This window comes from Amyelois transitella, chromosome 9 (assembly GCF_032362555.1).
Source record: "Amyelois transitella isolate CPQ chromosome 9, ilAmyTran1.1, whole genome shotgun sequence".
NCBI classification, from domain to species: Eukaryota; Metazoa; Arthropoda; class Insecta; order Lepidoptera; family Pyralidae; genus Amyelois; species Amyelois transitella.
This window is the reverse complement of record NC_083512.1, coordinates 4,004,576-4,031,951: the sequence shown is the minus strand read 5'-3', so window position 1 is coordinate 4,031,951 and position 27,376 is coordinate 4,004,576. Positions and strand designations below refer to the sequence as shown.

Genomic DNA, 27,376 nt, shown 5'->3' with positions numbered 1-27,376 from the left:
CTATTTTCATAACACTTAGTTTCTTCGATAAATAACTATAGAAATCGGATCTAGACTCTATTAAATCGTACTCGCGCCCTGTGTTTTGTCGTGTATTAAACTACTTAGATATACCTGCCGCACTCCCGATACCCTGTCTTTGTCGCGTGCGTCTGAGATGTGTTTACCTTTACCTCTGAGAAGTGGGACCTTTTTCAATCCACCTAGTTTTTAAAGCTTTGATTACTCAAAATGCTCGAGGCATAGAAAATGTTCAATTTCAACATTTTTTAATATTTGGTGGCTTATGTGTGGCGCTGGTCGAATCGAGGGTCGATTCGATATGGCGTCAGATTTAAAATGCGCGTATCGAATGGCACTAATTCAAATCCTCCTCAGCCAGTAACTCTTTCCTGAGATAAGTACCATAAACCTCAGGAGTCATGATCAAAGGTGAGGCTGTAATCCCACAAGGATATAGATGTGATCATAATGTATATGTGTGATAATAGGTATTATTTGCTTATTTTGGTCGGAGAGCAATAATTTAATTATAAATAAGAAAACTACAATCGCAATGTATTTTGAAAAGGTTTTATTTTCAATTGCCTTTATTTATATATAATGTTGTATAAAAATGTTACAATATCTATGATCCGTATATTCAGACTGCGGCAGTTATCTAATGTACCTAACATTACAAACTACGGACGTCTGTGTACCTATGAAGTATACAGCTTACAATCCAATTACAAAATACCCTTCATCATTAAGTATACAAAATACGTTGTTTCTGAATATTATTTTAAAGTACATAACATAAATAATTAAATCACAATACGCATGAGCAGATTCTTAACTCATGTGAACTTAATTTGTACATCGTAATTCTAATTTAAATGCATTAACTTAGTTATATCTAAGTACTTACAACTTAACGGCAGTTATAAGTTTATTACTTGAAGTATTGTCATTTTAAGTCTTAAAATTTAATAGAGAATATAAATATGCTTTTCCATCACAATTTCGGAATGTATGTAGGTTTATAAAAATACTTATAATCAGATATATTTATAATATTCCAGTTAAGAGGTTTATTAAACATGTTACAATACTACTTATTATAGATTAAATAAGTAATGTCTCTTATAAGGAAAAATGACAGACTATCAATTAATTATCGTTGGCACTTATTAATTTAAGACAAAGAAAAGAATATCAGAAGTTGTAAAATTACAAATATATAAAAAAATAAGTAGATGTTTTTAATTTTTTTTTATTAGAGAAAGTTGAAAGTGATGCTCATATCTTTAAGACTATTGTAAAAATTGTAGTTGTGAATAAATCATTTTATTCAATATCATTTTTAATATTTAATGAGACTCCATCCGTAGGCGGACGTTGGATTAATGGAGTCAAAAAGTCAAAATAAAGGTGCTTATTTACTGTATACACAGATTAAGATTTTTAGTTACTAAGGTGAGGTCTTAGTGGCAAGGATCCCTCTACCCAGAAGTTAGGTCTTTGCATCATGGTTTGCCATAATGTAACTTCTTTGCCTGTGCTGTCCATCCAGTTAACATTTGCGCCCATGTATGTGCCTGAAATAAAATGTTTTTGCCATCATTAATAAAAGTTGGAAAGTAAATTTTTGTGTCTATGGTTAATATTTACAAAAAAATATATATTCTATGAGTCATTACTATGTAAGTTAATCTTTAGAATTGATGATACTTAATTAATTGGGGAAACTTGTACCTATTAGATTTTGAATTTTCTCTACGTAAATATGTATGTTTATTTATAGTTGGGCAACAAATCAAGTTGCTGTTCCTTAAAATTGTAGATCTGCGACTCAGTCTAAGATAAGTAGATCCAGGACTATGCATGTGTGCTAAAGGTGTTAAATCAAAAATTTAAAAGTTTTTAAAACAACAGAAGCGCTTTTGCATTATGGCATACATTCATACATTCGTATAGTCACGTCTATTTCCCTTGCGGGGTAGATAGAGCTAACAGTCTCAAAAAGACTGAAAGGCCACGTTCAGCTGTATAGTTTCATTATGGAATCGAGATTTAGGTGATCGCAGCCCCTGGTTCGTGAACGTGTGCTTAAAACGTTCACTTTGTAGCGAAAAGTAAACTCTATTATTTATTTATTTATTACACAATATTCATTATGAACTTAAAACAATATTCCGCAAACTGTTTTCACAATTTGACTGCGGTCAGTCTCATTTAAAGTTACTAATTTAACACAATAAATAAAACTATATTATATCTATAACGTGTAGGTAACAATTTAGTTTTAAGCTTACATACTTCTATAGACATTTGGTGAAAGAGCGAGACTCATCAGACACAGGTTTTTTCTAACTTAATTGATGGGTCTCTGCTACCTGTGTATTATGTAATATGTTAAAAGAATAGAGAATTTTGAATTTGAATTTGAAAATAGAAAGAATAAACCCACCAGAGCCAAGTGACAGTCGCACGGCGCCCATGAACTCGTTGGAGGCGAGCCGGTCGCGGTCCCACAGCGTGAGCTCCAGCGCGCGCTGCGCCAGCTCGGGCGGCCGCAGCCCGCGGTACGTGAACGCGTGCTCCCAGCGCGGGCTCAGCGTGCGCCGGCACACCGCCGTCTTCTGCTTGGCCAGGCGCCCGCGCTCCGGGAGCAGGTAGCTGGGAAACGGATATGGCAAGTGCGTTAGTATCGAGCGCAATTTTCCTGTTATACGACTGATCTATCCTGTATATCTATATATAAAGACAAAAAAAGACTTTCAATGAAAAAAAAAACTTGTTGGTCGATTGGTTTGGATGCCATGTAGCTGAATTTGAAATTACCATTCAATAAAATTAGTTACTTATCTATAAAATTACAACAGAGCAGAGACGTGGAAGATAACTTTTATAAACAAAAGGATTTAAATAGTATACCCGGGGTAATAAAAAAAAAGAATTCTGTAAGGTCGTTGAACAAAAACGTACGTTAGTATTACAACTAACTAACAATACAATATCTCAATCTCCATTCAGTGTTAGATGTGGAGGTAGAAAATTTTGCATTGATGTTAATCGTATAAAATGCCTACATTGTATCTGACATCTAAATAATCTAGCCGTATGCACTTAATTTATCTGAATAGACTTTGATAAAGGCAATCAAGATACACTTAGCAAACCAGTGCTTATCACTTTTAAACTTAACAAATAATCTAGAAATAATCAGTATCGCACCAAGATGATAAGAAAAGGACCTATATATATATTTAATATATCATAAAAATATTTAATAATTTAAAGAAATTAGCTTTCAAACGTGATTTTGATTCTAAAGATTCGCAATTCTGTGTTTTATCAATAAAAGCGCGTGATTTTACGAGATTCGAACATAAGGACAACAAATATTGAACGCAAGACGGTCATTTGATACACAGGCGGTAAATATACAAGAAAAGTAGATAAGCGGAAATGTCGTAGTTTTGACAGAACCTGAAGAAGAAACTGCCTGAAACCTAAGTACCTAAAATGATTTCTCACCTTTTGCAGAAGACATCAGCCAATCCGTTTGGCTTAGAAGCGACGAGGTTCTTTGCCTCTTTGATGAGTACATGTAGTGTTCCTTTGCCGCGCATGGCGCCACTCTCGTGTAGTTCGAATTTTAAACCCACTATGAGGTCCCCGCGAGTGCCTTGTTGCTCATCGAATTGCTCCGTCTGAAAAAAATAATAAATTTATTAATTTCAAGCCTTATAGAGTTAATGCCATGTTATTGCGCTGTATTACTTAATCTGGACAGCACCTATGAAGGAGCCTATCTTTCTGGGAAAACAATAATATATACTATAACGAGCTCTGCTACATGCCATAGACGTTGCTTCGCTTTCCGCTTCTTGAGTTTCTGGAGACACCAGATGCCTTGTCTTTAGCGAGACCGACTACATACCATAGATACTTATATAATACTTTGTTTGTCGATGGTTTTTGCAGGTGCCAGGGACCTCAACGAAGCCAGCTTCACACTAGCGCTAATGTTTTGTTTCCTAAGAAGCTTGGATGGTGCGATTTAGGCCGATCCAGCTTTAGTCATAGAATGGTCCACGATCAAGTGAACAATGGCTAATCTATCTTCGATGACAAAAAAGGAAGCAGTATAATAAATAAATAATAAATAAATATATACGGGACAAATTACACAGATTGAGTTAGCCTAGAAGTAAGTTTGAGACTTGTGTTACGAGATACTAACTCAACGATACTTTACATATTTTATAATAAATACTTATGTAGATAAACATCCAAGACCCAGGCCAATCAGAAAAAGTTCGTTTCTCATCATGCCCTGGCCGGGATTCGAACCCGGGACCTCCGGTGACACAGACAAGCGCCACAGAGGCCGTCAAAGGTACTCACTCTCTCGTGCAGCTTATGCCACGTGGGCGCGGGGTCGTCAAACACGACGTCGGCCAGCGGCAGCGTCACCTCGCCGAGGAAGTCGTTCCTGCCGAACATGTCGGCGTGCCACACGCTGAGCCACAGTGTCCGCGAGGACAGCGAGGCCAGCGGCTGGACGAAGCTGAGCGTCTCCTCGAACACCGGCTTGAGCGTGTTCTTCTTCACTTTAGTCTTCCGCTTACCGGCTTTCGACTTGTCGGGGAGGAGGTACACCTGGAATTTGATGATTTTGTTTAGTTTGAATAGCAGTTGATGTGAACGCTGAATTGAGCGACAGTTAGAGACTTAATTTAGTTGACTGAATCCCGGTTACATCTTCAACTCTGTGGGGAAGAGAACGGTGTGCGCTTTTGCCGTGGTCTTGGATTGGGTTAGTCAGGTTTTTAAACGAAGCGACTACCATATTCGATCATGGTTAAAACTGCACTTCTTAGATAAATGAATGTGCTCATTATCTAGTGGCCTTTTATGACATTTATGGGAAAGAGATTGAAAAAAAAAAGAAAGGACCTATTATGTCCTGTGTCATTTAGTTCTCATTATCATTGATTATATCCAGAACATACCTTGACATATGGGTCAGAGCGGTTTCTCTTCACATCAACCGGCGCCAGGTCCCTGCACTGTTTGACTCCGACCTCCAGGGCCCCAAGCCGGTAGTTGTAAAGCAAGGAGATCTGCACCTCCCCCCGGACGGTCACGTTGGCGCGGGTACCTTCGCCGGCTCCGGAGTACACCGACGCCATTGATTCTGAGCGCGTCTGAAAATAAAAATGTTTCAGTTATTGCTCATTTCGAAGTAATGGATAAGTAATTTGTATAAATGGAAGAAATTAATGTCGTAATCAACAGTAGTAATAAAAATGATTTTAATGTGAACAAATTAATTTATAAAACTAATGCCACTTTAAAACAATCGTTTGGTATTAGAATCTATAAACAAACTAGGAAAGTATGTAAGTTCTTAATAACTATACCTTCTTCCGGTAGAAAGTCTTCAAGAATCAATAAGTTGGATTGATATTATTCAATCGGTTTTAACTTAACTCACAAAACGTCATTCGTTCCCAAGCGAAACTCAGTAAAATTTTATACAAATCACAATGAATAATAATGTGAACGTATATGATGGATAACACGTGGTTTTTACATTATCTTGCGTTATTTGATATACTGAATCGAACAGTGTCATAGTTGGTGCTAGTTGGTTGTTAAATGAATCAAATACTAGACAAAAGTGAGATTTTTATATGCTTTGTTTCCTCTTCTATTTAATATTCCATCATTAAGCCATCCAGCGCTAAAGTTGGACGTCGAGTCTTCGTATGACTATTGTTTATTTCTACCACTTACGGGAATAAAACGAGGATCTATGTATATGTATAAAATGTGGTGTTTATACCCGGTAGTTGTCACAATCAAGCTGCCGTAAGCAGAAATACGGAAATCTATTAGTTTGATATGATTCGTGGCGTGGGCGCGTTTGCGCCATTGACAACTTATACATACATACATACATACATACATATGGTCACGTCTATATCCCTTGCAGGGTAGACAGAGCCAACAGTCTTGAAAAGACTGAATGGCCACGTTCAGCTATTTGGCTTAATGATAGGATTGAGATTCAAATAGTGGCAGGTTGCTAGCCTATAGCCTAAAAAAATGATCCCAAGTTTGTAAGCCTAACCCTTAGTCGCCTTTTACGACATCCATGGGAAAGAGATGGAGTGGTCCTATTAGTTTTTGTATTGGTGCCGGGAACCACACACAACAACAACAACACCACTTATATCGGATTTAATGAACTTTGAAGAGCTTGTAATCTATTCCAATAATGCATTTGATCCTTATTCAAGTATGTGCAAGTTTCGTGACGATATTTTCAGACATAGATATCGTGTACCAATATACCACAGATCTGGCATGAGAAACAGGCCGCCCGGCCACATATGGCATTGACTGTGTTATCGTATCTACCCACGATTTATACGGATTTAATGTTACAACATTTTGGCATCTTTTTAGGTACGACTTATATACTGGTATTCTCTGAAAGGACGTTTGTTGTCGATGTCAAATTTCATCAAAATCGGCAGATTTTGAAGTCAATATTTACAAATAGAAATAAGAAATTAAAGATAAATATTTAGTTAAATGATAACCGATTTAAACACTGCTTCCGGTTTTTTCTAATCCTAATTAAAATAAAAAAAACTGAAATCACTAAAGCTAAAGCTACGCAAAATGCTGAAATGCGCATCAGTTTCATGGTTAGTTTATGGGAGCACTTCAAAATCCCGAAATACTTACTAAAACAGGGGAGAAGTGGATTATGCGCGAAATAAGTCGCGGGCAAGAATAAGTTTATCTTTTACATAGGAAAAATGGGTCAACGGAAATATTAGTGTAGGTGTTTGCATGTGCAAAAATTGTAGCATTACGTCACACAAGCCTTTTGTTGTCGGAATATTTTAACGGCAAGTATAGTAAGTAAGCATTGGATATTCATTAAAGAGGATGCTTTCACACCAGCCATTTACTATTGACGAAATAATAAAATCATTATTTATTATAAAAAACTTTAAAGAAATGCAGATTTGTCTATAAGTAAGAAAATATATAAGAAATGGACTATCCATTTCTTTAGGTAATGACGAAAAGGTAATAAATCTTGTTAATAACGTCTGTTACTTAAAGTATAAGTATATATGTGTTCTTATCAATAGGACATCACTTTTTCTTCTCATTGCTATAAATTGAATATGAAATTTATTTTTCAACAAAAACCGTTTCAAGATGTTTAGCATTATTGCAAAACTTACTTGTACCTAAAGGAAATGGACTAATTATCTAGTCTAAGTTCTATCAGACTATCTAGTCTTACTTCTCAAAATTACATATGAGGCCGTAATTAAAAAAAAAGTAATTTTTGTTGTAGTGTGTAACTAGCCTTACTTTGCAAAACCCCGTTGTTCGCAGGCCGTGTCGTAATCTCAGCCCACCGAAACAAATACAATGGCATGAGACAATATTGTTGTACGCTTACTTAAACTGCCAGCAGGTTTACAATCGTCACTGCAGGGTTAAATGAGCTCTTGTTACATTGCTGACTTCACTTAATAATGTTTAACGTAAAGTGAAGAACAAAGACATTTTTCTCATTTATTTATAAAGTCTTGATTCTTTCATACATACGTATAGTTACGTCTATATAATTTGCAGGGTAGACAGAGCCAACAGTCATGAAAAACTGAACGGCCACGTTCAGCTGTTTGGCTTAATGATAGAATTGTGATTCAAATAGTGACAGGTTGCTAGCCTATAGCCTAAATGAAGTAGGTACCCCAGGATTTTAATCAATTTTTTTTCTTTTTATTATTTGTCCCGGCACAAATATCAGATGGCACTTGATTCTTCTTTTCTCAAATTGTGTGCTGTTTCCATAAAAAATAATCTTCTTTTATTCCGATTACTACGGCTCTGTCTATTTTCTGAATTTTAGCGTTCGCAACTACCTACATTTCCGTTATCGAGTGTTCACAATATTCATTGTGTTTCACTCTTTATTGTTGGTCTTCGGTAATAAATAATTAGTTGGAATAAAATTATTCACGACTTGACTTGTCTTCTTTAAATTATGATAGTCTAGTGATAGATACTTACGAATAGCGTCTAAGGATACCAATCATCATACATAAGAAATTGCATTAATAAAACTAATAGTAGTATAAATAAATACCTGAAGCCTACTCCTGTTAATCGAGAAGCGATCTCGGTCCAACATGTCTTTCTCATGCGGCAGGGGAGAGTTTGATCGCCGCGGCAGTGTCGCATGGCCAGGGGACAGACTCTCCGAACTAAATGTTTCATCTGGAACAAGCAAATTTTATATTTGATAATCATATCGAATATGTTACAGTAATAACTAACTGATATCGTAGCTTAATTAATCAGTGCAACGGTTAAATCACAATGAGAATAATAAATATAATTGTGACGCAAGATTTATGATTTGCCAATATTGAAAAGGTGTATGGAAGTGGTGTGATTAGTAGAGGTATAGCCATTTGTGCTACAAGAAAAAGTCAAGGCAAGAACAAGATGTGCGTAGTCAAAGTAGTCACTGTGAAGATTCCAAAACATAGGTATTATATGCAATCGTGTCAAAATTATTTGTACTCCTATACCCTCATTCCGCAATTCAAGCCACTCGTCTGCTTTGACCTTACGGCACTTTTTATTTCTTGTGAGCGAATTATCACACCACTCCAATGCCTTTAGAAAAGTGTCCCGGCATGAAATGACTTCTCGAATGAACACTTTCTCACCAGATTTAATATTATTATTCCTGGAATCTGTTTCACTTGCATTTGCTCTTCTCACACTGTATTTACAGTCATTTAGACTTATCGCACTATCTATTTGTTCATTATAAAGGAATAGTTCAGTGGACGACTTGCAGTATTCATCATCAAACACTTGACTAACTTTTAAAGTTGGTATGTCTGATATTGGTATTATAGGTTTTGGAACTTCACTAATTGGAGTCACTGATGGCACTCGTTTTGATATCTTTTCTCTATTTAATGTATAACTTCTTCGCAGTGGTCCAAATAGCGCAGAGTTTGGATCATCAGTGGGAGATTCGTCTTCGGTGTTAGAATTTTTACAACAACAACAAATTTTTCGTAGCAATCCGAGGTTTTGCTCTTTTTCTACTAATCCAGTTCTTGAAGTGTTCGTGCTGTACACATTAACAGGGAAGTATCTACTTGACGATTCCCCTGGGTGAAAGGAACTGTTGGAGTCTATAGAGCAATATTTTAGGTCCGAATTTTGTCGGATCAGAGCCATTTTTAAACAACACAAAACACAACTGTGCAAGAATAATTAATACCATTTTATGTTAATGCTAAACAAAATCCCATTATCGTATCCTGCATTGTGATTTGTCGCCGTTTCCTGTTGTGGTAGGTATTAACGATACTATAGTGCGCATGCGCTGGTATGATGGACGTGTTTGAATGAAGCTGTGTGACCGTGAGATGGACATGTCCGTAACAGCGGCAAGACAAATATAGGTCACACAATAAACTTATACTATTTTTAGTTTATAAAAAATTCTTAAATAAATTTGGTGATATTTAATAAGTTGAGCATATACCAACGTATTTGTATAATTTATACGTATTCATCGTACACTATTGAAGCAGGTAGCTAATATGTAAATCAATTACTTGATGTTTGTTTTTCTGTGGAACCTGACCTATCATAGAGTAAATTGATTTAATTAACAATGAAATTTATAAACCGGTTACATTAAAAAAATCTGGTGTAGTTATCATTAACACAGCAAAGTAATGTTTTGTTTATTAGGAAGTTTCTGAAACAAGCCTTTATCTGCTTGCTTTTAGTAAGTAGTTGTTTACCGCAAACATCTACAGATCAGCATTTATTCCGATACAACACTCTTATGTGAGCTTCTTAGCTCAAAAGTCTGTCTAAAAGATATTTTAAAAACTACACAAATAAAATAGCATAAAAAACAGTGTGCCTCAACGAAATTTAAACTTACCATGTGGTGGTAAACTGCGATCAAGGCATAATGTACTCCACCTGAGCGATTTAGATTTTTTACACGATTCTGAGTACAACGACTTTGTTGATGTTGACAAAATACTAGTTTTGGTCATGTGAAGCGTTGGTAATGAAGTTTTAAAATTTTGTCTCAGTATTGGCGATGCAGGTTCGGAAATATCAGATTTTATTTCAAGACTTTCCGATTTTTTTATTTTATTTTCTCCGTCAATTTCTGGTAAATCTTTTACTGTACTTGACGACCCAGCATAACCAGATTCAGAACCTGTAGAACTGTTAGTATCTGGTAAAGTTTCCTCTTTGTTGCCAAGGGAGATTTTTTCTATCCTTCTTACAACTTTTTCTATTTCATTGTCATTTTTGTCTATTTCAGCTAAAACATTCGGTATAATTTCTTCGTCAGGTACGGTTTGCTTCAAAATTGATGACAAAATTTTAACTTTTTCTGCACGTTTTAAAATTGGTGTAGATGTTTCGATTTGAACTTTGTGAACATTATGTTTTTGTGACAGTAATTCTTCGTTCGTATTACATTTGATTTCTGTGCATCGTTGCGGAATTTCACTTATCACATGTCGTTCTTCACCGGTATCAAATATTGTTTTTAATTTATGACAACTTCCGAACGTCGAAGTAGAATTGTCCTTTTTACACAGAATTATTTTCGGTTGATCCAATTTTTCAGGCTTTGGTACAATTGTAATTTTCTCTTCAACAGGTTTTATCGTATTTGTCGTTATCCCAATGAAGGGCGTTATTTTTACATCGCTTAATTTTTTTGGGACCATTACTTCATTTGCGTTCGTTTGATTTGATTGTAAACTCATTTCTAGTGTATTGACTTTTTTTTCTTTGTGTGGTGTTTTATTATTTATATTAAGCTGGCCCTGTTCAGCATTACATGAAACTGCATCATTGGGAACAGTTGACTTTAAATTCGTTATATTTGATTGAATTTTTTTCTCGATCCCCTGAGATGAGTTTCCTCTTTGCGTTGATTTACTTACATTCTCCAGAGAAGTATGTTTTATTCTATTGGTAGCAGTAAAACTTAAAGGTAAACGATGACTTGGAAGTAAATTATTTTTTACTTCTTCCTTCTGTATTATTTTACCTGCTGAATCATAATTAGATTTACTTTTGACATAATGGCTTGAATTGGGAAAACTTAAATTTGTTTCACTTGAAACAAAATTCTTTTCAACTTCTTCGAAAGTATTTTCAGTTTGCGTCATTTTTTCAATCAATTCAGATGAATTTTGGCCGGTTTTATTCAAAACAATATTATTGTGAAATATTGAACCTAAATTTTTTTGACATGAATTGTAATTATTTTCTGTTTTATTCGAAACGATTTCCGTTTGGGTAGTTTTATTAATGATTTCTAATGAATTCTTTTTAGTTTTATTTGGAAAATCGTGATTGAATTTTGGTAAAACGATTGAACTTGTTGGATTTGCCATCAATTTATTTTCATTAGCAGCGACAGCAATATCAGTTTGTGTCGTTTTTTCAAAAACTTCCGATGAATTCGGTTTCAAATTTTTCAAACCTTTATAATTTAACTTATTTGAACATCTCGTTGAATCTGATTTCTGTGCCTCATCAACTGCCATTTTAGGATTAACGTTATTATCAGCTGATTTGGCACAAATTTTATCAGATTCCTTTTTTATCTTTTCTTCTATTTTCTTGCTGATTGTGTAGTTTTCACTTACTTTTTGTTTGAGTGAGACTGCTTTAGGTTTAGCTAGTTCAGATGCTAAAAATGAATACAACTTAAGCCTTTTTCTATGCTCCTTCCGCACTTTCGACAAGGGAACTGGTTCCGCATCTCGTTCACCTTCTGACGTAAAACAATTCCAACATGACACGTCCACTTCATTTTTATTATGCTTCTTTTTATCACTGTTCATTTTCGTTGATGTAACTTATCACTAATGAATTTAACGATCAACTAAACCTTATAAAGAAACGTCCCTGTTTAAATAAGGTAGTATAGTATGTTCGGACATAACGTGTTTTAAACGACTTAATATGGACGACCTTTTAACATGCCTTCTAACTACTTCATGTTATGCAATACGGACAAAACGATCCAGATATGTCTGTCAAGTGATAAACAAACTTTAAATGCGTTGTAATAACTATTACATATACTTCTATATATTACATAGGTATATAACTAGTTTTTATAGCAACAGTATAAATCAAAACTTGAGTTAACTTTAACTATTATTATGTTTGAATGTAATCTTAAGATTTATTTTATGTTTATTTTAAATTAAGTTTATTTAAAACATACCTAAATATAATTCCTCTACCTAATTATATGTCCTCAATTGGGGTCGCGTAACCTAATTCTTAACAAAGTTAATCTAAGATTCGTTTATTCTATAAACATAAATCAAGTATATTTTTTAAACAAACAACAACATTTAAAGGAATGAAGCACATTTCTGCCATCCCGACGCACATCAGCCAATTTAGATGGGTCAAAAGTTCAAATGTAATTAATTTATTAACCTCACCTATGAGTAGGGTTGACAATTGTTTTTCAACAAATCATGTATACCTACACAATTATACTATCCCCGTGATAGAAAATCAGAGGGATAGTATTGTAGGATAAGGCACACACTTATCTGGTGATGTCCTTAGAGGCGATGGAAGGATTGAGCAGAAGCGGAGAAGGTTATCCTGTTACCAGTTACATATGCCAGGCAAATGTTCTACCATGTACCTAAATTACATAACTTTTACAATCTTGGCTGAAACAGGACCTCGGGTTCCTCTAAAAAGAGTTTGCAAACGGGGCAAAGATGAGGATGATGAAGGGCATTCAGTTATCATTTTTAACGTTCGTTTGAATGACACCATCTATGTCACGGCCCTTCTGATTTATTTTTTATGTTACATTGTGATATATACAAACGTATCGACGCCATTAAGATCAGATTGCATAATAATTTATAACACAGACACAATTTTTATGTTGGGTCCAAAAATAAGTAACGAAGTTCAATCGAAAAGTATATTTAAAGTGAAAGAAACTGAGGTTAACTATATAGTTCTAAACAAAATTAATATATTCCTTGCAGGATTGACATAACCAACAGTCTTAAAAAAAGCTGTAATGGATTGAGATTCAAATAGTGACAGCCCATCGTCTACAAGAAGCATCCCAAGTTTATAAGGATATCTATATAAATTATTATGGATTTGAATTAAACTTCAGAATCATACATGTATAATGTGAAACCGCGGGTGGAGGCTAATTCATCGTATTTTGTTTGCCAATAATTGTGTTAGTTTATTATCTACCGCAAATGACAATTACAACATGTTATGTTAGTCAGATAGGGTCAGAACACCTATCATTAATAATGAATTAGAAAACAATTGACTGTAAAAGATAAATTCTGGTATTTTTTTAAGATGTCGTAAGAAAAAAATGGAAAAAAACCTTGAAATATAAAAAAATTGGTAATAAAGAAACAACATAACGCATTTTTTTTAATAAATGATAGTATTTTTATGTTAAAATGAAAATTATATATTTCAACGTTTGGATAACAAATAAACATAGTCAAATGATATATATATTTTTTAATATTATAATACTTTTGAGGGCTTCTTTGGATAGTACTTACATACTTGGATACTTTTAGTATTAAAATATATTGGTCTATCCTTTTCGCACCTATGCCAATGTGTCTGTCAAAGAGATCACGCTATATTTTACAGACTGTTACTGGAATGGAAATCTTTTAACTATAATTTAAACGGCATGTTGTCCTTAATACTACTTGAAGGGTAATACAACCTAAGTCATTAATAAAACGTATATGTTTTATCTTATCTAGTAAAATTAAATCTTTATCAGAATTTCAATGTTAACGGCTAACGGCCTTCCCTTCCACAAAAACAAACAAATCTAAAATTAAAATACCGGTATTGATGATGATTTTTTAATTAAACAAATACACAGTTATTTTATTAGTGGCTGATGGATCAATGGTGCCGTGTGGTTCCCGGCACCAAAAAAAAAAAGAATAGGACCACTCCATCTCGTTCCCATGGATGTCGTAAAAGGCGACTAAGGGTTAGGCTTATAAACACGGGATTCTTCTTTTAGGCGATGGGCTAGCAACCTGTCACTATTTGAATCTCAATTCCATCATAAAGCCAAACAGCTGAACGTGGCCTATCAGTCTTTTCAAGACTGTTGGCTCTGTCTACCCCGCAAGGGATATAGACGTGATTATTATGTATGTATATATGATGGATCAATCTCATCTATTTATGCTAGTGCTTTATGCAAATAAAAAAAAACAAAAAACAATTAACTCTTACAATCACCCCTTTACAACTTAGAGGAATTAGAAATTGAAACCCTCTATGGACGCATTACCATAATCTAGGTAACTTTTCGAAATTCTTCCCCTATAATTATTGCACGCGGTATAAAAACGGCGTTGCACGTTCCATTCTTCGTAGGGCTGGAATAGTTCAACTATTCTTGGAAGTCGATTTTTATAAAAATAAATTAGAAGTTTTGAAATAAGAACGGCCCACACGGTTTTCTTTTCTACGCTTATTACCGCGCCTCAGACAGTTTATATCGCGACCGCCAGATGGCGATTGAGTCTCCCGAAGCATATCTATGCTTATACGATTTCTGTCGTACGTAAACTAAGGAATCTTACATCGAGTAAATACCCAAGGAGGCTTTTAGAAACAAAAAAATATCCGATATAATTACTTTTATGACTATTAAAATCATTGGATCGCCTAATTTTCTGTAAAACAAAGCCTGTGCCTAGGAAGTTCACAGTTAGTTAGGTGTTGACTAACTTTGTCTTTTATGTTCTAAATCACTGAGGCGATTTTGATGAAATTAATAACAAGCTTTTCTGAAGATACATTATTATTTATTTTGTTGTGCCTCTTTTAATTACTTTTTGTAACGAAATTTGCCATAAAAAATCTAACATGTCTTATTAAAACCGCCAAGGTATATGGTGTGTTCACCTCATTAAGCTTCACAAACAATTACCAACTAGCCTTGGCCCCAAAAAACAACCTCTAGTTAAACAAGCATAAGAACCGGCACCTCAATAGAAAACAATATGCTTTGCCTAACAATGTGTGTAACATAGCAGCAACCAGGTTATATTACGACTGAATCGCCCTTTAATTTCATTATTTTAAATTAATAAAATGGTATAAATTAAATTTATATCTTTTATTTTTATGTATCTATTAACAATAATGAAGATAAAGGAGATTACATATTTACAATTTCAAGTCCTTGCGTATGCGTATTATGTAAATTGCATTTTTTTTAAATTGAAATTATGTGAAAGACAGAAGATATGCCTGACTAATGCATGTTTATAGAATGTTATTCCATGTTAAAATTTATTCAAGGTATTTTTTTCTACTCTAACATCAACTTCGTGACTTGAATATTTTTTAAGTTTGAAAAGGCAATGACATTTGTTGTGGTATTAAAAAAAATTGGGAAGAAAATATTTCATTAGATTGCCAAAAGTTGTAAATAAATTATTTTCTTCGCGATTTTAACATTAAATGTGGGTACAGCCTCCAGTCATCGACCTTTGAATAAGCATACATACTGTTAGCTGTATAATACGGTAACGCACGGACCATGAAGAAAGTGGAAACTAGCATTTTTGTGGCTTTTAAGGCCCTGTCTACATTAAAAAAATATTCTACGTCAAGCAATGTTGTGAAAGCAAATGATGTGACAATTATTAAGTGATGTTCAAATTACGAAATGACCAACAATTAGGATTTTTTTTTTCTTTAAATTTTTTATGATATTTTATACGAGTATTTTTTTCCTGAATTTTCTTACGACATATGTGAGCCGCACTATAGTAGTGGTCGTTGAAAAAAATCCAGGATTATTTATTTTTGATATGGTGGTGATTAAGAAGGCTTTCAGTATTTTCAAGACTTGGTTCTTACTACTCCGCAAAGGATATAGACGTAACTATATAAATATATGTGTATGTAGTAAGTATAACTTTAGCAGCACACCAAATCAGCCACCGAATATAAATATCGTGCCTTGTTAGCATGTCCTTACCAAGTTACCTAACGGTATGTAATCTATCAAACTATTGGAAAACCATAAAATTATATTGTCAAACACGTCGGCAATTTATCGCACCGATCAATAACATTCTACGCATAGGTGTGTTCATGTTTCTCACTATCAATTTTATTTTATCAATCGCGAATGTATGATTACCTCTGATATATACTTATTGTAACATTTTCTTGGCGTTTGACCCGGTTGCGTATTACGACTTTGACCTTCATTATCCTAGCACTAGCGGAACATGAATTTCCTTGACTCCTACGACATCTACGGAAAAGAGATGAAAATCACTACATCTTTACTAATATTATAAAGCTGAAGAGTTTGCTTGTTTGAACGCGCTAATCTCAGGAACTCCTGGTTCGAATTAAAAATTCTTTTTGTGTTGAATAGACCATTTATCGAGGAAGGCTTTAGGCTATATAACATCACGCTGCAACTATAATAAGCAAAGAAATAATGGGAAAAGTGAAAAAAAGAACGGGGAAAATTATTCATCCTTGAGGGCTTCAATGATGCCGAAAATAACTATTCCACGTGGACGAAGTCGCGGGCACAGCTAGTTATTAATAAATTACTTTGGAAACACCAAAGTGTAGGAGGATAGGACAACTATTCTAAAGAGCCGTGACTCGTATATATTTACTTCATCATCATACTTATCAATATTTATCAATAGCGCATGCACCTCAGATAAAAGTTATACCATCGCAGTAGAAAGTGAGGTAATGTTAACATGGCTGAATGTGGTTTTCCCATGATGCCGTAGAAAGTGGCCGCGAGGTTAACCTTTACGTCGTTTATCACTCGACACAAAATGTTTTTATACATGCCGTTCGAAAGACGGAAGTTTGGCCATTCAGTTTAACTTTTTTTTATACAAAACAAAAGTCTGTAGGTAGGTTTGTATAAATATGTGGATACGCCGCTGTAGTTTTTTTTTACTTACATACATATAATTACGTCTATATTCCTTGCAGGGAAGGCAGAGCCAATCTTGAGGTCACAAAAACTAAACTTTTCTCTTTATAAGGCCTAAATAGGTATACCTACCTATTTATTTTATAAATGAGGAAGTAACTTTAGGTCTATTTAATGGTTAACGTCAATTAAGCAAAGTTGGGAATGTTGGAAGGCCGAGAAAGGGCCATGAGACACATATCAAGAGGTTAAAAGTATAAAAAAAAATATTCAATTCTTTTTATTTCGCGGTATATTCGTAGCGAGCAAAGCGAGGAAGTTTGTAAGTCATTTAAAAAAAATGCACAGGTTAAGCAATAATAAATTTGTAATAATTCTTATTTAAAGAAACGTGATATTGTCCTATTTGTTTTCATTCAAGAAAAGAGCATTGTCATTGAGAAAAAGTTACAACAATTGTTCATTTAACACCTCAAAATTGTGAACACTGAGACAATAGGTAGGCCCTTTCTAATGGTGTCAACTGGATGCTTAGAAAACACGTTATCTTTAAACTTTATACTAAAGTTTAAAGATAACGTGATTTTGATTGAGGTGAATAAAATTACTTTTGGAGATAATATCGAGGAGTACTTTGCAATAGAATAATTTTGATGTAAATATCGTTGATGTCTTTTGTATAGAAATTGTCGTTTAAAAGTTGAGCGCTTGATTTTCAATACCAAGTAGGTCCCACTAATAATAATTACATCGAAGTTTAGGTACGGATACATATTATTAAACAATAAAAACAAAGTATGTACATTGATTACATTAACATTTTAAGGGGGTTCTTTTCTTTTTGAGTTTAAAAAAATCTTAGTAGTCTATCCTATTTTTGGCTAATTATTCGTTAAGTCAAACTTTTAATAACAAGCACAAACAAGCTTACAAGCTAAAGAGAATGAACCCACGTAACCCACATTGCACCACAACGTACGATTTACAAGGAGATAAGCTGCGCGGGAGCACACTGCGGCCACAGTAAACATTGCACAACTTACTCGAGATACCCACAATGTCAATAAAGAAACAATAGGCCGTGTGATACCATGTTCCTTATTCTTTAAAAGCGTCCTAGTTATACATGGCCAGTAAGAATTTGGACGAGCCACGGACTCCACTCCAAAGAGATTACGACGCAACCTGGACTAACGCCATGACGGATTTTGATTTTGGAAACAAATATATATAGAAAAATCTAGATTATCTAAAGATTTAACTGAAATGACTGACTGATAATTAGATCAAATGAGCGCTGAAACTACTGCCGACGCCGATTTAATCGCGCGAAACACTATCACCGTTTTCTTTTATGACGTGAAACGGGACAGCAATTGGTTTGGACAGGAAAGAAATAGTATAGAAAGAAAATATTTGTTGCTTCATAAACTAAGAAACATCTGGACGGCTTTTGGTGACATTTTGTACAGTAGTAGATTGGTTTAATAATGGTAATTTTTTATTTGTAAATTCTTTCTTGAGCGATTCCACGGGAAAAAGGTCTAGTAATGTATCATTTTTGCATATCTCAAATTATGCTCTTCCGAATTCCGTGACCTAAGTTTTTGTGGCGAAGGTAACTTATTGTCAGAATGAACTCATCTGTTGCATCACTAGACGTTGGCCTCGGTTTTGCTTCTTGCAATGTTAAAGGAATTAGAAAAATAGAAGCGAATTCTTGGCAAAAAACTATAAATCAAATCAATTTTTGTTGAATTTAGGGTCAACTTTAGGTGCGAAAAGGTCTAAGGTGCAACCAGTAAGTACAAGTGTACAATATCCCCTATTTGCATTTGTTGGCAAATTTGATGTTGATGTCAGAAACTCAGACCTAAAATTAACTGGACAGCTGCGTAAAAAATAAGTTTTGACCAAAAGGTGCACTTTACACCTTAAGATCCAGTTTTTATACGATCTATAATTGCATTTTGAAAACAGGATCTAAAGTAAGTAAAATATCAAGAAGTTAAATGCCTCAATGAACAAATAAATTCGAAATTTTTAAACATCAAAGAAATTAAATTGTTCCGATTTTAAAGTCTATTTAAATACTTAAAGACAATATTTATAATATCCTAAAGACATAAGATAACCCTCTTTCTGGGTACTTATATATATGTCTCAATAAAAACAGATTTAAATCAAAACTAACGTTTCGCGTAGGCGACGGATAAACAAACCTCCAACAATCAGATTAGTCCAAGTATGTTAAACACGTTATTTACAAGCAGCCATCGGAAAATCTTTTGTTAGACAATACCGCAGAAATCTTAACGCTTGGCGATCACTCCTCGGTAATTTGCCAACAATTATATGGAAAAAAATGTTTTCTGGTGTTGCAGAGGGTGAGCACAAGGGAGATGTGCGTAGTGATTAAATAATTACTAAGTATGTGCACTTAAATTTGCTGATGCAATGAAAATATATAGAAATGGAAATTCACCAAGTAGACGCATGTAAAAGCAGTGCCAAAACTTGCTTAAGTGTCCATTGTAAAGGTTAAGGTTTTGATCACCGACAAGAGGGGGATTATATTGGTTTTCTTAATTTAGATAGAAATTTGTTGGTTACATTTATCTGATAAGGACTACAGTAAAAGTCTTGTCAAAATTGGAGATCAGTTATTTAATTACGATAAACAAGTTGGTTAACGATCCTTATTGCTTTTCATCAAAGATTCTACCACTGGTCTCACAGCAATGAAGACTACTTTTTAAAATTACTATGATTTCTTACATACAGGCATACATATAGTCACGTCTATATGCCTTGCGGGATAGACAGAGTCAACAGTCTTGAAAAGCCCAACGTCCACGTTCGGCTATTTGGCTTTATGATAGAATTGAGATTCAAATGGGACAGGACAGGTTGCTATGATCTCCAGTTAAGACAATCAATCCGAAGTATTTTAGTTACATCATCCTAGTAATTCAAGTCTCGTCTTACATTCACGACATTCAATGGAATGTCTATTTGCAATTTAAGCTGAAGACCTTTTGTAGACTCAAAAGCAATTACTAATTCGGTTCGGAAACCGTGATAGATGTTTAAATCAGTCAACATGATGTTCGTAACGATTATAGAGATAGGAAGTATGTGTTCTTTAGTAACTTTTATAAAGCGAAGACGGATGTAAGAGCAGATTAACAACGAACGCATAATACGAATACAATTGGTAATGCATTGCCTATTGTGTACGTAGTACGTCAATGTCTGGCTGTGATTAAAACACCTTATGTCATCATTTCATTTGAATTTCATAAAGAAATTATAACGTAAACAAATAATGTTTTGTAGCAAAACAATAGTAAAAGTGGCACATTAATCGAAATTATATAAGACAAATAGGATATTCCGAATTTTAAGAACTGTAACAAGTTAGACTTTTTCTTTAAAAGTCAGTAGTTAGTAACCATGTCTCTAGAAAGACGTTTATTTGCATCGGACTGGTAGTTAAGGTATTAATATTTAAATCTGTAACGTGTTTGCATCAGAAAAATAAAGTTGAATGTTTTTCGTAAGAGAAATATCGCAGAGAAAGGCTTCTTCGGGGCGTGCAATATAAATTTGTGAAACACAGTTTCGTATTCTTTTAACATTTCAACATTTACAGTGAAAATCTTAATTTCAATAAGATTTTTATTTCTATGCGTTTACCCATTTTTTATATCCCTAGGAATACTCGTAGTGATCTTTAAAGCATTGTTGTAATGCATTCTTGTAATGTTCATTTAGTCTCTCACTAGCTTTCTGATATGACTGTTTAATAAAGGATTTTCTAACAGTAACGACCTGATAAATAGCTAGTGTAAAATAAAATGAAAACACCGGCCCTAGTACAACATGGAGTGAAAGCAATAGCAGGTTCGATAAAGTCATTGAGTCACATGGCATCGGGTGTCGATAAAAAATCGCGGCCATGAACAATGTGGAGTGTAATTTCTCTATAGCACGAAGTGTTACAGTAAGTTTGATTTGCAGAAATGTATTTAACTGTTTGATAGGAAGGATGTATAAGAACGTGGATGTAAGAATGTATAAAACAATGGCAAGATGTTAATTAAGTCAATGAAGTAAATAATTAAACAAACATCTACATCAGTCATTTGAGCTAGTGGCTATAAAGCGTACACAATCTGATATAATCAGAACTTAACTAAAATCAACGAGTATGGTTCTTGTCAATTTAAGTTTTCAAAAGACACGTCTATTCATATAAAAGGATAAATAAACACATAGAAGTGGTGTAGTTACGTAAAATATCATAAAGATATCACAATCCAAACCTACGCAAAATAAAACCGAACAAAACCGGCCTTGGATGTCCAAACATTTCTGCAACATAACAGAATTAAGTTGGTAATAGCATGATTTTACTCTTCATCCATGTGGTATTAGCCAAAAATAGAATATGATACACTATTACATCCTGATACTATTTTCAGAGGTACTAAGTCCCAAACATTAGGCGACTTTAGAATCAATAATACGAGTATAATATGTCAAATCTTTCACAACAACAATACAACTGTCTGTAATGGACTTGATATCTGATGTCTTGAAAATAAAATTATTATTAGCACTACTAGTATTGTTAGTACTAATTCTTACAGAAAACTTTGCGAGTGCTATCTGGAATATGTTTGGATGAGTAAGATAGTTCACATGATTTTTCTCAAGTGTTAAATCAGGCCCACGATGTTTGTTCATTTCATATTGCTGCAATAGACGCGAAGAACCGTTAAACAGCTGTATCAATATTGTTCTGTTTCGTAAAGCAAATATGGAGTACTTGTAGGTGCGCTATAATCATTGCAATTATTTGGTAAAATAATTATTTAAATTGAAGATATTGTATGATTTATGAGCGAGAACATTGTTTTCAACTAACAACACAGAGCTCATACAAATGCCGTTTCAGCTGGGCATTCTATGTTCTGTGGGTGATCATGAACCGTTAAATTATTGGGAAATATGGGCCAAGATACGCCATGCCCCCATTCAAAGCAACGCGCAGCGGCCCAGACGCACAAATCGATTTGTGTTGCAATAGCAATTGTTACCGTGACTTGTAATGATTTAAATGTATTGATTTGTATACCTTTAAATAATTTCAAGAAGGGCTTTTGTTATTAAGCCGTCTAGAAATATGGCCACTTATTACATAGCATGTCACTTGTTCATAATTTCAAAGATACCTACATTAACTTTACAATACAGGTCGTATAGAGAGGTCTAGATTCGGACAGACTGACCACGAAAGGAAGATGGCAAGACGTAATCAACTTTTAGTTGACCGTGGTCATATTAGCCGAAAAGGGTAAAAAAGAAGGGTAGGTACATCAAGAACGACCATTATATTTTGAAACCATTTTACCTCTTTTTATTTTAAAATGTGTTGGAATTCAAATTGGAAGAAGTTCAAAACAACTGATCAATATATGTAAATGTCTTTAACGAAAAGTTTACTCCATTATCTTTATAATCAAAAACGTTTACTGGTCTGTGGGAGTTCGACTCAAAAGGAAACTAAATCTATGTTTTATATACTTCTTATTTGGTGTCAATGACTACAGCAATTGGCAACATCACCAAAAATGGTTTGACTAAAAAATAAAAAGCCAACTATAAATTTTATAACATTTCAACTAAGAACAAATCTCTATATGGAACCACATTGTTTTGTATGTTAATTCAGTAGCTTGTGACATAATGAAGTCCAGTAGAAGGTCAGTACATTAATCTTTGTGACATTTTAATAGGATAATCAAACAAATGTCGTATAGATCTCGCTTTGTAATTTTTAAACGCCTTTTCTAAGTACTGTACAAGGTTTTTTAAAAAAGTTATGTAAATTATGTACTATACATCTATTTGGTCTGAATTAGTTATGAGAATATTTAAGGGCATGCAGATCCCCTCCGGAATAGCTTAGTTGTGGGGTGTTTTTAAGATAATTTTGGGTATTAAGTGAGTCTTTTAAACTTTATTGAAACTATCTCGATATGCCTATCTCATGATTAATTTCTTAATAGACAAAATAGAACCGGTTTACAGCACAGTGCGTGCAGCTGTCACCCATAAGGTCACTGTGATTATTTGTATGTATTTATTTAAATTTATTTTAAGAATAGAAGTACATATTTTAAATTAAAAAAAGAAGGAAAAGGTCGTGGAGTGCAACTCAACAATTTAATATAATAAATGACAGATGCCGTATGATTTTTGTAGGAGAAAATTAAGGATCTCTCCGATGTCCATCTTTAGATTTCTTAGTCGACTACTTCAAAACTATTGAAACAAGAATCACAAACCCATTGTGCCAGCCGTCCGTAAAAAATTGCGAAACCTGTTATAGAAAAGTCAGTTAATCAGGTTTATAATCCAGTTGGAATGAAAACGTCCCTATCACATCCGTGTTAAGAAGGAAGCCGTCGGTGGTTTCCAAAGTGAAGGTATTACGTATCAGTCGCCAGTTATCAATATCAGCTGCTCACTTACTTACTATACACGTTGGTTATGAAACTGTTTTGAGATAACGTTTAATTTTCAATCTTTATACAGGAAGTATTTGTTTCATTCAAACAGATAAACTCTGTAATGTTTAGGTAACTGATTTTTAAATAACTTCGTTAGAAAGTTACGTCATCTTAATGGGCGGCATCGGTTGTCGAGTTAGCAAGCGCAAGAGAACAAATCTATGCTTTTTTTTTTTAAATAATTTGAAGCATAACCTAACATTGATTTGGTCAAGTATTTGGCGTTGAACAGAAATAAATCTGATGATAACAAGAAATAGTATATATAGGTACAGTATAGTTCCCGGCACCAAAAAAAAAATTGGACCACTCCATATCTTTTCCATGGATGCCGTAAAAGGCGACTAAGGGATAGGCTTATAAACTTGGGATTCTTTTTTTAGGCGATGGGCTAGCAACGTGTCACTATTTGAATATCAATTCTAACATTAAGCCTAATAGTTGAACGTGGCCTATCAGTCTTTTCAAGACTGTTGGATTTGTCTACCCCAAAGGGATATAGACGTGACTGTATGTATGTATGTAGAACAAAATTTTAATTTCTTACTTTTTTATAAACAGTCCTTGTCCTTATTACATGCTAAATATTTTAAAATTAACTTCTACAAAGTATTAGTTTGTGAGTTTATTCTGATGATGGCAATTCCCAGAAATAAAAATAATCTTGACTGTAGAAACATCCACAGTTCTTATTTATTTTTGCTACACGTGTTTATGCGTTGGTATGGAAGAATATAATAATACTATAATATTCCAATTTCTATAAATTTATGAAATTAATAATCTTCAAGAATACAAAACGGATAAATTATTGGTGTGCAAGGCGATTTTTCTAAAATGAAGTACAGGAGTTATACTGTACTTGAGAACAAGAAAAAATAGAAGAGTTATACGTTGTAATGCAGATAATGATTAAATTATTGAACATTGATTTGATTTAGTTTTTTTAGACTTTATACTTTTCAAAAATTATCTGACAGATATGATAATGAAAGAATTTATCTATATACATACTCTGCCAATGTCCTATAATATAGAAAGTATTTTTGAAGGCTACAACTAGTTAGTTAGAAATAATAATGTCCAAATGAAAGTCACAGTTTTAATGTGGCAGTAATTTCGCGATTGAGAGCTAATAAACGGAAACATAATTTTGTAATTATAATTACAAATTGTCTAGAGCCGGAACTACTACTTCCACTAATGACCCATACCTACAATTTAATATTTTTCGAGTAAAGAACCATTAATATTTTATGACGTTGTCAATCAATTGAATTGCAATTTTTAATACTTGCAAAATGTTACGTTATTGTTTTATTTCGGATGATCAAGCAATTCTTTTTATTAAATTGGAATACCTATAAGTCTAATTTGTTAATGAAAAGTTAGGAAAAGAAAACGTCATCTATGTAAGTACCAAAAGTAAAGTAACTGTAATGTCCTTAAGAAAGTAGGCCATGCAGTTTGTAGGCTAAACAGATCTCAAGGAATTGTAACTATAGCTATAGAAAAGCGATTGGTCTTGGTCATGACTTGCGTACTAAACGTGCCAAATGCGTTTATTTTTGGATCTAAACTGTTATTGCGATCTCAATCATTTTATTCGTTAATGCCTGCAGGGTGAATGTAGTTTATTTTGCCTTCAATACTAGCATTAATACCCGAACAGCACTTTTCAGGCATTGCACGATTCAACCTCTAGTTTGGGGCCTGCTAAGGTCTAAAAGGATATTGAACAGGGACACGCGGCTAACTTATTAATCAAGTAATTTTACTAGAATATCTAATATCACAGATGTAAGTATAGTACATACATAAAAAAATATAATATCGTTGTTTTGTACGAATGTGTGAAACGAGGTCAACACAAGGAAGACATTTGACAATTATTGCGTAATCCAAAAACAAATCAGATTCAGTTTAAAATTTTACCAAACAAACGAGTAAAGAAATATTGATGAAAGTACTGATTGTTAAAAAAAATGCAAATCTATGAAAATTAAGCAGGAATTATAAGTGTTACAGTGCATATTTCCTATAAACTACACGCATTGCCTTTCCTTCTTACATAGTAAGTTGAAACTATACAGGAAGAGATGCCAAGTACTTAAATGGTCTGTGGGTACCTAACATGAGTTTTGTTCGTTATACCTAGTCTTACTTAATACTTTCTCCTGGTGTTAAACCAAGTCACATTCTCACCGCTCTGAAGACGAGTGCGTTTTTGACCTCAACCCTGGATGGGTAAGTTTTTACACGAAGCGACTCTCATCCGACCTCCGCGATATTTACTAAATGTTCTTCAATTATTATCAGCACTGTAGCATTCTACAGCATGTAGAACTCCATACATAATATAATAATTTAGTCGGTACATTCTTTTTGGCCGTACTCATAACTAGTTACTTCATTCGGCCATTGCATACAATTACACCGTTCTATAATGTTAGTTCAAGTGGCACGTGACGATAGCGAAATTGCGTTACCGTCTGGTCTGTTATCGCCTTTATTAGTTGTTGAAAGTAGCTCTTTCGATATTTTAATAACATTCTCCGGCACGATATGGTTTTATGCTTTCTGCGTTGTGAAATTTCAGGTACGGATAATGACACAACATTGTTTTTATCATTTTTGCGAGGTTTATATAGAACTGGGTTTCCGAGAAATTGGTACGTAACTGATTGTACTTCTTTGAGGTTGGCGTTAGAACTACGCAACTACGCATTAATGAGGGCTACGTAGTTCTAATGCTAATTTCAAAGTGTTTAAAAGTGCCTATTTGAGCGATAACATTAAAATAAATTATTTTGCGATAAGTTTGTTAATTAAAGTTGTTATTAAATTTAAAAGCAAATGCCGGTTTTAATTTTTTTTTATCAATTCGCAGTGTTCAAGTGTGAAAGACAAAATGGCTGGTTTTTATCGTGATAAGTGAGTACACAAATTTGTGTACCTACTAAACTTAAGTTACATACAAATAAGAATTTTGACATTTAAGAATTCCTAAGCTAAAGCCGGACGCTTTCCCAGAGAGAACGAAACGTGAACAAGCGCTATAGAGATTATGGTATGATAATAGTTTTACAACCTAAGACTTACCTTGTAAACTTGGCGCAGACGCAGGCGCAGCTGGTGGTGGTAAATGCGGTGTTTGCGGCGGTCTTCGTCTCCTCGGGGCATGAAGTCCTGGAGCTGATGCTGCTCTGGTAGCCGTTCTGAACCCAGGGGCTCTATACCGGGCGGACTTGACGGGCCCGGCCGGTGCAGTGTTCGTACCAGTAATAGAAGGTAGCCGGGGAAGCGAACCGGCGCGTTGCTCTTCCTCTGACTGCAAGGTAGATTCGGGTAAGTTATGTAGAACAAGAAACACTAAAGAGATTTTGTGAGGAGAGAGGGCGTTGTTAGAGAAAGCAAACGCGAATAACTAAAGATTATGATTGTCCCGTATAAAATTACTAATTACTTATCTGTAAAGCTTATTTTTGAGAAAGTTGGGGTGAAAATATGATTAAAGAAATCTTACGGCTTTGATTTGATTTTCCGAGATTAGACAGCAAGATTAAATGTTGCAATAATCAAAATATTCTAGACTTTTAGACATAAATAAGATGAAAATGCCCAATGGAATGTAGTTTAGAACAATAATTTTAGGGGCATTAATATTAATCCTGCTGCTGTGCAGTTGAGTAGTAACAACATA

At 34.1% G+C, this 27,376-nt stretch overlaps 1 protein-coding gene across 2 annotated transcripts in view; it reads right to left on the bottom strand.

Annotated features, from left to right (window-relative positions):
* Positions 1-557: 557 nt before the first annotated feature.
* The window catches only part of LOC106134708 (uncharacterized), a 72,445-nt gene continuing 45,626 nt past the window's right edge, over positions 558-27,376 (bottom strand). For both annotated transcript variants that reach the window (XM_060945960.1, XM_060945961.1), the window contains exons 4-10: positions 26,776-27,004; positions 8,180-8,310; positions 5,004-5,198; positions 4,396-4,650; positions 3,523-3,698; positions 2,453-2,661; positions 558-1,580 (exon numbers count right to left, since the gene is read on the bottom strand). In XM_060945960.1, coding sequence (XP_060801943.1) covers positions 1,447-1,580; positions 2,453-2,661; positions 3,523-3,698; positions 4,396-4,650; positions 5,004-5,198; positions 8,180-8,310; positions 26,776-27,004 — 1,329 coding nt within the window. In that variant the 3' untranslated portion in view covers positions 558-1,446. The remainder of the gene's footprint in view (positions 1,581-2,452; positions 2,662-3,522; positions 3,699-4,395; positions 4,651-5,003; positions 5,199-8,179; positions 8,311-26,775; positions 27,005-27,376) is intronic.